The sequence below is a fragment of the Hemibagrus wyckioides genome, linkage group LG26 (assembly GCF_019097595.1).
Source record: "Hemibagrus wyckioides isolate EC202008001 linkage group LG26, SWU_Hwy_1.0, whole genome shotgun sequence".
Taxonomy (NCBI): domain Eukaryota; kingdom Metazoa; phylum Chordata; class Actinopteri; order Siluriformes; family Bagridae; genus Hemibagrus; species Hemibagrus wyckioides.
Window position 1 is genome coordinate 18,808,917 of NC_080735.1, and position 11,387 is coordinate 18,820,303.

The following is an 11,387-nucleotide window of genomic DNA, read 5'->3' on the forward strand; positions in this document are numbered from 1 at the left end:
ATCTCGGGCTGTAGTTGCCACTTTTGGGCCAATTTCTTGAAGTTTAAACTACAGTTCTTGGTTCTTTGCTGGACCAGTGGAGGAACCCTGCTGAACTTTGGTCTTTTTCTGCCACTTTAGAGCAGAAAGCCTGCTGTGATATCCTCACAGTGAATCAGTCCAAGAGGAAGAACGCTGGCTGTTTAGGAGCTGCAGCTTTCTGAGATAAATCAAAGACACCATGATGACAGCTTCAGGATGAGCTGTGTGTGTGTGTGTGTGTATATAGGGGGTTGTGCTGGTATAAAACGACTCCTCAGACCAGTATCACCTCGGGCGTTATCGATCGGTTGTGGTTTTGGACAGGATTTGGCCGACGGCAGCAGCTCTGCATCCATTATTAATGAAGCGTTTAGTATCAACAGGCCGGAGCGTTTAGCGGCGCTGCGACACACTCGGAGAGAGAGAGATGGAGACGGAGAGAGAGAGAGAGTGAGAGAGAGAGAGTGGAACATTCACATCCATCACACGTGACAGGTTTCATACTCGACCCCCACGGCATGCGGCAGCGTCACGGAGCAGCTGTGGAGCGGTAAATCAGCCGGAGTGCAGCCTCCTTCCTGTTAATCACATCCAGATATAACTAACAATCTGAGGCTCGCTTATCGACTTGTGCTGTCTGGATTTATCTATCCTACATGATGATGTAGTTCTGGAGCTCTTAAATAACCGACTTGATGAAAAAAATAATAATAAAGACGCATGATATCCTCTTTAATGGTAGCCAAGTCACTCGTATATCCATGTTTAGAGTTTTGTTTATTTTTCCACCAGAGCTATGAGTCCTATCTTCATGTTTTTGATAAAGTTTGGACACCACTGCCCACTGCTTTCCAGCTGGTCTGTGTTTAGAGATCCAGTAGTTTGTATGTTGGTTATTATTGTTGTCTTATCCAGCATCTTTAAATCTGAGCCTCGGTTTCATGTTTTCTCGTCCGTTCTTTTTTGTTAGCGTAGCTTTTTTTAGATTTGGTTTTATAGAGAGCAGCATGAAGTTAACACGTCTTCTTTCTTCATCGTCATATTCATCATCACAATTTATAGCTGCAATAATCTGTAGATCTGTGAATTTCACGAAACGTCTGCCAAGTTTCAAGCTTCAGGAATGATGCCATGTTGAAATGATACCAAGCTGGTCAGTGAGCTAAAAAAACGGTACTGGTTCTGCGAGATGGCCGCCTTGCTAGCGTCACTTCTCAAAGTCCGGATCTGGAGTGAATTGAATCTGGACCCGCCTCCATTTTGTATTTCAGGAGAACAAATTGTGTGTACGGGATTAAAAGTGTGGATTTCCTGCTCTGATAAACACGGGTTACACTTGGAAATCATTGGATTAGTTTTTTATGTCTTTTTGAAGACGGTCTGAAATGAAAGAGAAGGTGAGATATTAAAAGTTTTCCTGCATGACGTTGTTGTCATGACATTCAGAGAGCATATGACGTTTGACATAATTGGGCAGGGTAATTGGGCGGGGTAACTGGGCGGGGTAATCGAGATATGTGTTCATTTTGCCCTGATCCAGCACCAAGACGTTCTGTTTGATTTGTAACGAGACAGTTGGAGCTGTGAAGAGGGGAAAAGTCAAACATACGGTGGCCAAGAAGTGCAGAAGACAATAACAAGATTTGTTTATTTGTTTTCTGATTTGTTTATTTGTTTTGCATGTCTTGGCCACTGTACAAACACCACTATGAAACAAAACCCAGACATTTTGAATCCACAAAACTCAGAGGTAAGGACTGCGGAACTACAACAGCTAGTGGTGCTTCATATGAGAGACAGACAGACAGAGAGAGAGAGAGAGAGAGAGAGAAAGACAGAGAGAAGGAGAGAGAGAGAGAGAGAGAGACAGAGAAAGAGAGAGAGAGAGACAGACAGAGACAGAGAGCTACAGAATCTTTCCCAGTGTCCTGGGACTTAGACAAGAAGCCATTCTCTGGTACAGAGCTAGTTTAGGAGTGTTTAGTGACGCTTTGAGGGAAAAGGAGAGACAGGAGACGTCAGAGAAATGGAAGAAAATTTCACTGTCCAATCACACACTTCACCCACGTTATGTAATGACCAGTTGTTCTGGACCTTTAACACTGATGAAGATTCAGGTTTGGACCTTTCAGAACCTCTGGTCTAGTGTATAAGGTGTATAACCGTAACGTTTCCGGGTGCAGGACGTCCAGCCGTGTCCTCAGTGAAGGATGAGGCGAGGGGTCGAGAGAGATAATGTCTCTTCAATATCGTGAGCGTTGCCGTGGCTGTGAGACTGCGGCACTCAGAGGTCAGTCAGAGGTCAGGGACTTGGGGTTGAGGAATCACATCCAGTTGTACAGAGCAGCGTGTTGCGTCGGACATTTTAAACACCAGACGCTCCAGGGATGAAAGTTCAAGACATGATGATGATGATGATGTCATGGTCATTACACTGACACTGAGACACAGAACACAATCCTATAAACTCATTTTAGGTGTTTATCCCTGCCCTGGACCCGTTGTGGACTATGATAATGACTGTGTTTATTATTATCATTAATAAAGCCGGTGCTGAGGAGACACACGTGATGTCACGTCTCTCATCACCACACAGAACCACAAGGTGACGGCTGACATGGAAACAGCAAAGAGATCAAGGCTGGGAAAATAGTGTCAGGGTTCTGACAGGTTTCTGCCTGCTATGGTACTAGATATATTAGTGTGTGTGTGTGTGTGTGCTCTGTGAAAGCTGTGAAACTAACTTAACAAAAATATGAATGCAATCTGCATGCAGTGAACTGACAGTGTGTGTGTGTGTGTGTGTGTGTGTGTGTGTGAAGTTCCATAACCTACAGGAGCTGAGGCACAGCGCATCTCTGGCTAATAAAGTGTTCATCCAGAGAGATTACACCGAAGGAACTGTCTGCAAATTCCAGACCAAATTCCCCTCCGAACTGGACAGCCGGGTGAGACACACACACACACACAGAGAGAGAGAGAGAGAGAGAGAGAGAGAGAGAGATAATAGAAAGCTTGATTGTGCTGTTTTGAGACTGCTGTATTCAGGAGATTCAAATTCCCTAGAGTTTAAACAGTGCTGAATACACACACACACACACATATACACACACACACACACACACAACTGGAATTAAATAATGACTGATATCTGTAACAACACTAAATTAGGAATTATGAAGTGATACAATTACAGAGAGACACAAACGTCCTGCTGAGAGACAGAGAGAGAGACAGAGAGAGATAGAAGAACAGCTAGAGATAGAGAGAGAGAGAGAGAGAGAGAACTGTCTCCTGCATTGTTCTGATTGGCTGGTTGACTCAGCTGTTGTGTGTGATTGGTCAGATTGAGAAGACTCTGTTTGAGGACACGGTGAAAACGCTGAATAATTACTATGCGGAGGCGGAGAAGATTGGAGGCCACGCCTACCTCGAGGGCTGTCTCGCCTGCATCACAGCCTACCTCATCTTCCTCTGCATGGAGACACGCTACGAAAAGGTGTGTGTGTGTATGTGTGTGTGTGTGCATGTTGGTGTGTGTGTATTCAACACTGTTTAAACCTCTGTTCTCTCGCTCTCTCTCTTACACACACACTCTTTTCTTCTGTGTGTGTGTGTGTGTAGGTCTTGAAAAAGATCTCTCGGTACATTCAGGAGCAGAATGAGAAGATCTACGCTCCCAGAGGCCTCCTCATTACTGACCCTATAGAGAGAGGCATGAGAGTTGTATCCTTCCTGACTGTGTGTGTGTGTGTATGTGTGTGTGTGTGTGTGTGTGTATTTTGCCTTGACTCTTGTGTGTCAGATTGAAATCAGTATCTATGAAGACAGAGGTTCCAGTGGATCAAGTTCAGGAAGCAGCACCACCAGTAGCAGTGGACGATGATGATCTTCCCACACACACACACACACACACACACTTATGTCTTCACCTTCCTCCTCTGTGAATGGACACATTCGCTGGTTTCAAGCAGAAGAGACACAAACATCACAGTCACCAACACAGGTCCATCTGCAGGTCACACCACGAGAGTGGGTGTGGCTTTGTGTCCATATATTTGGACAGGTTAATTTGCATTTCTGTGTCCAGTGTTAGAGTTTCTAAAGGGATAGTAATCTTCACTGATAGTCAGGGTTCTATGGAGGACCTTCACTGGTTCCTTTAGAGAGAAACAAACCAGAGATTCTTTAGACGTTCTCCATTTTAACATCTAGCTCCTATTTTCACATCACTGCCACAGAACACTGTCACTATTTTACACTATATTGCCAAAAGTTTTGGGACATCTGCCCTTACATGCACATGAATGTAATATGGAGTTGTCCCACCCTTTACAGCTAGAACAGCTTCAACTCTTCTGGGAAGGCTTTCCACAAGGTTTAGGAGTGTGTTTATGGGAATTTTTGACCATTCCTCTAGAAGCACATTTGTGAGGTCAGGCACTGATGTTGGATGAGAAGGTCTGGCTCTCAGTCTCTGCTCTAATTCATCCCAAAGGTGTTCTATGGGGTTGAGGTCAGGACAGATACCCTGACAAGCTTGTCATGATGATGTCAGAGGAGCGTGTCATTGTGTTACTAACAGACATGCCCATTTAACATGAGCCACACCCACTTACTCTAAATCACGCCCACCATTCTTAGATCTGCAGACTGACCCTCTTCCAATCACTGCACATGAGCTTCTCAGGACACACCCTCTATCACCTTCTCATTGCTGGAGAGACTACATTCACTCACACACACACACACACACACACACACTTAAACACACACACTTGCATGATTTTCACTGTTGCACCTGTGTGTTGTTATGTAGCAGCCTGTAGAGCTGATGAAGAGCAGAAGAGAGTCTTCCACAGCGGGTCAGGAGTCGGCCATGTTTGCACTTTTCCTTTTTTTCCTGTTCCTTTGTGCGATGATGATTTTTATGCACGACGGTCGGCTCGGAAGAATCAGATGTAGAACCAATCCGGGATCAGAGCCGTGTAGACGTGCTGTTATTTATTATTAAGTAACAAAGAACCAAATCCGATCTCACTCCAAGCTGAGATGAGGTTTCTGGAAGTGAGACCCTCCTGTACACAGAACCTGTAAAGATCTTCTCCCAGAACCCTTTAGGAAGGCTGGTTAAAGAGTATAATCTGTATAATAAGGGTGTTTGGCTTCTGCCTAGATCATCAGGAGAAACCCTTTGAAAAATAGGGATTTATATAGAACTTTTAAACATTCCTCCAAAAGTCAAAATAAAGAGAACCCTTTAGAATTCTAACTGGGTTCTAATCAGAACAATTTCAAAGAAGGCTGTTTTATTTTTGTTGTGAAGTTTTACATAGAAATACGCTATGTTGCCAAAAGTTTTGGGACGTCTGCCTTTACATGCACATGAATGTAATATGGAGTTGCCCCGCCCCTTTGCAGTTATAACAGCTTCAACTCTTCTGGGAAGGCTTTCCACAAGGTTTAGGAGTGTGTTTATGGGAATTTTTGACCATTTCTCTAGAAGCACATTTGTGAGGTCAGGCACTGATGTTGGACGAGAAGGTCTGGCTCTCAGTCTCTGCTCCACTCTGTGCAGGTCAGTCAAGTTCCTCCACACCAAACTCACTCATCCATGTCTTTATGGACCTTGCTTTGGTCACTGGTGTGCAGTCATGTTGGAACAGGAAGGTCATCCCCAAACTGTCCCCACAAAGAGCATGAAATTGTCCAAAATGTCTTGGTATGAAGCTGAAGCATTAAGAGTTCCTTTCACTGGAACTAAGGGGCCGAGCCCAACCCCTGAAAAACAACACCTGAATTCAGTGATCTGGAGGGGTGTCCCAAAACTTTTGGGTAATATAGTGTATGAAAAGTTCCCCCGAAGTGGAACCCTTAAAGGTTAGAATTTATCTTTAGCACTTGAGCAGATGTTCAGAGGAAAGGGATTAGTAATCTGGAGCAGCTTATCGTCTGGAAAATATCACAGGGATTTGCAGTAGTTTAGAACCAGTGTTATTTATTCTATACTTTGTTTAGAGCTTCCAGAGAGTTCCGGGTCTTCCACACGCTGAAACCACATCACGTACCTCTGTAGTGGAGCTGGATGGCGATAGTCAGGATATACAGACAGGTCAGTTTAGAGAAACTCAGGATTCCAGATGTGAGTAGAACAGGATCATTCATCACACTCTCATCTCATCATAAAGCTTCCACTGCCACATCACGTCTCACGTTATACACGTCTGTGTTCCTGCTCGTCACGTGGCCGGGCGTGAGCAGGCAGACGCCACCTCTTCAGCGTGCCCTGACACTGCCACTAGCTAAACCCTCCCTACTCCTCCATACGAGCTTCCATTCCCTGACCAGAGAACTGGCTCATGATTATGCAAAAGTGTGGATGGGTTTGATTACAACCTGCAGTCTGAAACATGGAGTGTGTCTCTCTGAGGTGTAGAGAGACGGGAAACAGAAACACAGATCACGGATTATCCATTACCACACCAGGATGGAGACACACAGGAAAAGGCAGAAGTTCAGATACAGTGCCACATGCTTCTCTGCATACCACAATAAAGAACTTGAACAATCTGTTGCCTTGTCTGTGATTAGTCTTCATTTTAATATGTATAGAAAGACATATTTGTTCTGTTTCACAAAATGTACACAATTTTCTCCTTTCATCCAAAAATGTGTTTTACTTTCACTTCTTTGGGTTTGATCTGGATCTGAATTTTCATCTCACTCAAAACTCTCCAACGAAACTAAACCTGACTGAGCTGATGATCCTGAGGACTAATCACTGATCACTACTGTTCCAGACTAATCACTGATCACTACTGTTTCTGACAATTAATCACTGATCACCACTGTTCCAGACTAGTCACTGATCACCACTGTTCCAGACTAGTCACTGATCACCACTGTTCCAGAATAATCACTAATCACCACTGATTCAGACTAATCACTGATCACCACTGATTCAGACGATTAATCACTAATCACTACTGTTTTGTACCACAAATCCAACAGATTCTAAATGATAACCTGCTGTTTTCTAATCTGATGAAAACTGTTCAGTTCTATCTGCTGTAAATGTTTTCACAACATCGTCCTTCTTCATGTAAAATGTTCTGACCATTTTGGATGATCATGATTCTTCAATGAATGCAGAAATTAGTGACACGACATCATCTGGTCACTCCATCTGCAGTCCGGCGTGAACGGAACGGAGAGAAATCCGACACCTGACTCTTAACTCGGTCAAGAGGGGTCAGAACACAGGTGACGTCCACGTAGCCCATGTTCTCGGACGTGAACACACCTGATGACAACAACGTGACAAAGCAGTGCAACACTTGTCTTGTTTACTACTCAATAAAACTAGATCTTCCTTCAGTTGTTTGTTTTTACAGGATTTGAAGCTTCTGTCTTGTTTTAAAGGGTTTGTAGGTTCAGGTTTATAAACAGAGTTCTGTTGAGTTCAGATGCTAACACGATCACACCAACGTGACAAAATGTTTACTGAGCAAAGATGAACACTCTTTCTATAGCTAGAGTGTGTATGAGATACAGACTTTCCCCTGAAAACTTGTTATATATTGATATATTGTTTGTTTACTTTATAGCCATCGATCTGTCCTATACTTTACGGTTCTCACTGTAACTTTATGCTAGCACACGATTTGACCATTTTCACCTCTTGTGGTAGTAAATAAATCACCAGAAAATGTAGATATAGCTTCGTGCTACTTATTATACGGTTTCAAAACACATTTTGTTGTTGTTTTTTTGTAGATGCGATAACCATATTAATATCTTTTCCCGCGTAGTTTGGCTAGTCAGGAGAAATAAAGAAAAAACTACAAATCCCATGAAAAGCAGACGCGGCGTCCGTCAATGGCGACGTCATCACGCGGCGACCAAAAACATCCGGTTATGGTTTCAACATTTTGGCGTCTTTGTGTGCTGAAAGGTTTGTGCACGAAAAAACAAGCCTCTGTTTAACGTAAAGAAATAAAATTGACGCAGAATAAAATCTAGAGTATAACACTGCAATATTTCGTAAAGGCGTTTGTGATTTGTTTCGGTTTTTCAGAGAGAAAATGATAAGGGAGTGATAGCGCGTGCAGCTAGCCTGGCTGAAACTAGCCTAGTTTCTGTGTGTGTTATGATATATTGTTAAATATTAAACTGCTTAACTGATTTATAAACCATTCGGATGTGTAATCTGTTGACAGATAATGAGTTAAGGATCTGATTTCTTCCCCAGAAAGTTCTATATGGTGATGGAGGAAAGCAGCCAGTTAAAGGCAGAACCCAAACCCTCAGCTCAGTCACGTGACCGGAAGCCTGACATGGCGATTTATGTACCCAAGGGACGACAAGGTGGAAGCCAGCCCCATTCTAGAGAAAAGCCTCAAACGGAGGGGGATAAGAAACCCAAAGGGAGACCCAGGTACACTGATAAATCCCGGAAATACAACTCCAAGAACAAGAAGGACAGAAGTGGAGATAAGAAGGACACCGGGGACCAAGGGCTTCCTGACGGGGACGACGAGCCAAACTCGAAGGGAGGAGCGGAAGAGAAAGGTGTAGAAAAGGAAAATGTAGACCAGAGGATCTCCTCTGAGGATGTGAGCACCACGACCCACACGACTAGTGAGATAAAGACGGCAGAAACGGAGGAGGAAGAGGAGGAGCGGGAGGAAGGTGATAACTGGGATTCTCTGTTCACCGATGATGGAGAATGTCTCAACCCACACCTGCTGGAGGAGGTAGAGCCCTGTACCCTGTGTGTCTAGTTCCAGTGTGTTCTGCTGTGATGTCTTTCAGAAACGCTTCCTGTTTCAGATCTCTCAGAAGACGGGGCAGCGTAACAAGGCGTCCGTTCAGGAGCCGCGGTTCGACTACTATAACTGGACGCCGGAGGACGAGGAGGAGGTGGAGCTAAGGGAGGACGAGCTGTCGCATATCGTGGAGATCTACGACTTTCCCACCGAGTTCAAAACCGAGGATTTAATACGAGCCTTCTGCTCCTATCAGTATGCTCTGTCCACTCTTAGTGTGTCCTTTCTGCTGTCCAGGTCTCCTAAATTCACCACTATTAATGTGTGTGTGTGTGTTTTTCAGGCAGAAAGGCTTTGACATCAAGTGGATCGATGACACACACGCCCTCGGCCTCTTCTCCAGTCCCATTGCAGGTCGGTTTTAAAAACATTTTCACACACATTCACATAAACAACATTTTCACACATATCGCACAGGCGATAAACACACACACACACTTGTATGACTGAAATCCAACACACAAGGCCAAAAAGTCTTGAATAATTCACTTGAATAATAAATCTTGTTGTTTTAATCACTCTCTGGTGTCACTCAGGTGAGGATGAGGTTCTGAGTCTGGTTCCTCTCAGGGTTTCATCCTCATATCATCTCAGGGAGTTTTTCCTCATCCCAGTCTCCTCAGGCTTCTCATTAGGGATAAATACGAATAAATTTAGATATAAGACGAATATTAATATTGAACGTTTTGTGCTATATTTCTGAGGTTCTGTAAAGCTGCTGTAAGACGAAGTCCAGTGTTAAAAGTGCTACAGAAATAAAACCGAGTTGAATTGAATGCTGTACACACCTGACCTGTACACACCTGACCAGCAGGTGTCACTGTGAGATGTTCAGGTTTGGTTACATGTGCTACACATCATCATGATGATGTGGAGTGATGATGCAATTTAGTAACACACAAACCTCAGACCCAGACAGTAAAAATACCACAATCACATCTAACACAAGAGCTCTGAACGTCTCAGGAGCTGTAGTGAGCTGATTCACGTGTTTGTAGATGATGATTTACTTTGTGTGTGTAGCGCGAGATGCTCTGAGGACCAAACACCCCATGCTGAAGGTTCGTCCTCTCTCCAAATCCTCCTCAGCAACAAAAGCCAAAGCTCGCGCCTCCTCAGGTACTGGCTCCAAATATTCACCCCCCCATCAACCCACCAACCCTGTGCAAAAGTATTCACCCCATGAAGGGTGTATTTATGGGGGCGGGGTGTGTGTGTGTGAATATTTATGCACAGACTGCTTTTATTTGTGTGCGAGTTGTTGCAGTACAGTGTGTTATAGTTGTGTGTGTATTCTCGGGGGGGGGGTTGAACACTAACACACAGCCTGGTGTTGTAGATTATCTCCTGCCAGCTAAAGAGCGTCCTCAGACCAGTGCAGCTCTCGCTCGCCGCCTGGTGACCGGCGCTCTCGGGGTCAAGAGCACACAAAGCCGAGAGGAACGAGAGGCCGAGAGGAACCAGCTACGACAAGCTAGGGGTAACTAACACACAAAAATACAGTCTCACACACACACAGTCTCTCTCACACACACACATTTAACTTTTTAAACCTTTTGCTTTTCTGTAGAACAAAAGCGACTGGCAGCCAAGCAGCGAGAAGACGCCTGGGAAGGGAGGTGAAGATCAAGCAGCTCCACTACCTTTTCTCACACACACACATGTCTATAACACTGTTCACTCAACACTTGTTTCTGTTCCTTTTGTAAACTGTGTGTGTGTTGAGATTTCCAGATTTGTAAATATTTTATACAGCTTTAAACTCTAAACCCGAAGCTTCTTTCTTCTGATGCCAAATGACACACGGCGCTGCGTGTGTGTTTTTTTTATTAACACTTTTTAAGTGTTTGTTTCTGACCCGTGAAGCACTGCTGTAAAAAACTCAACTGTGATTTGAATAAAAGTTTTAAACAGAAATAAAATCTGGTCTTGGAGTTTAGCGAGCTGTCCTGCTGAGAAAGTGCTTCATTTTTACTGACCATCATCCAGAAAGATCGAGATTCACAACTTCAACTGAAAACTGATGAACAATCTCACTGTGGAGCAAAACTGCCCAAGATCCTCAGGTCTGACTTTTCAATGCTCTGTACATCTTTCTTATGAACGACTGCAATGTGGTACGACTTATAAATAAATAAATAACTGACGAACAGACGAGCTACTGTTGCTCAAACTGCTGAAGTTAATGCTGGTTCTGATAGGAAGGGGTCAGAATACACAGTGAAGGACGGGTCAGGGCTGGTTTAGCAGCACCAGCACAATATTAGGCAGGTGGTCATAATGTTATGCCTGGTCAGGGTACAGTAGACCTGAGCAGGCCAACGTTCTGTTTTATTTCTATATACACACATCCCACACATACACCCACCATACCCTATACACACACCCCACACATACACCCACCATACCCTATACACACACCCCACACATACACCCACCATACCCTATACACACACCCCACACATACACCCACCATACCCTATACACACACCCCACACATACACCCACCATACCCTATACACACACCCCACACATACA

General features: G+C 44.1%; 2 protein-coding genes across 6 annotated transcripts in view; both read left to right on the forward strand.

Annotated features, from left to right (window-relative positions):
* golga7ba (golgin A7 family, member Ba) overlaps positions 1 to 6,591 on the forward strand; it is a 9,738-nt gene extending 3,147 nt beyond the window's left edge. For 2 of the 4 annotated variants that reach the window (XM_058380761.1, XM_058380760.1), the window contains exons 2-5: positions 2,844 to 2,969; positions 3,368 to 3,520; positions 3,646 to 3,747; positions 3,827 to 6,591. In XM_058380761.1, the coding sequence (XP_058236744.1) occupies positions 2,844 to 2,969; positions 3,368 to 3,520; positions 3,646 to 3,747; positions 3,827 to 3,907 (462 nt within the window). In that variant the 3' untranslated portion in view covers positions 3,908 to 6,591. Of the gene's footprint in view, positions 1,419 to 1,506; positions 2,708 to 2,843; positions 2,970 to 3,367; positions 3,521 to 3,645; positions 3,748 to 3,826 lie in introns of those variants that run through there. The other 2 variants (XM_058380762.1, XM_058380763.1) reach the window with 2 other exon arrangements.
* Positions 6,592 to 7,901: 1,310 nt separating this feature from the next.
* On the forward strand, positions 7,902 to 10,771 carry r3hcc1l (R3H domain and coiled-coil containing 1-like). 2 transcript variants are annotated; one of them, XM_058380731.1, is made up of 7 exons: positions 7,902 to 7,975; positions 8,273 to 8,777; positions 8,854 to 9,044; positions 9,133 to 9,203; positions 9,873 to 9,968; positions 10,189 to 10,329; positions 10,420 to 10,771. In XM_058380731.1, exons 2-7 carry the CDS (start codon positions 8,283 to 8,285, stop codon positions 10,470 to 10,472), a joined length of 1,047 nt encoding a protein of 348 aa, XP_058236714.1. In that variant the 5' UTR covers positions 7,902 to 7,975; positions 8,273 to 8,282; the 3' UTR covers positions 10,473 to 10,771. The 2 variants fall into 2 exon arrangements, with proteins under 2 accessions (XP_058236714.1, XP_058236713.1); XM_058380730.1 differs by lacking the exon at positions 10,420 to 10,771 and having other exon boundaries at positions 9,873 to 10,329.
* The last annotated feature ends 616 nt before the right edge of the window (positions 10,772 to 11,387 follow it).

Coding starts and splice junctions, on each gene's coding strand:
- r3hcc1l (XM_058380730.1), top strand. CDS start 8,283: ATGGTGATGGAGGAAAGCAGCCAGTTAAAGGCAGAACCCAAACCCTCA. Junction 9,045..9,132: donor CGAGCCTTCTGCTCCTATCA/GTATGCTCTGTC, acceptor TGTGTTTTTCAG/GCAGAAAGGCTTTGACATCA. Junction 9,204..9,872: donor CTTCTCCAGTCCCATTGCAG/GTCGGTTTTAAA, acceptor TTGTGTGTGTAG/CGCGAGATGCTCTGAGGACC.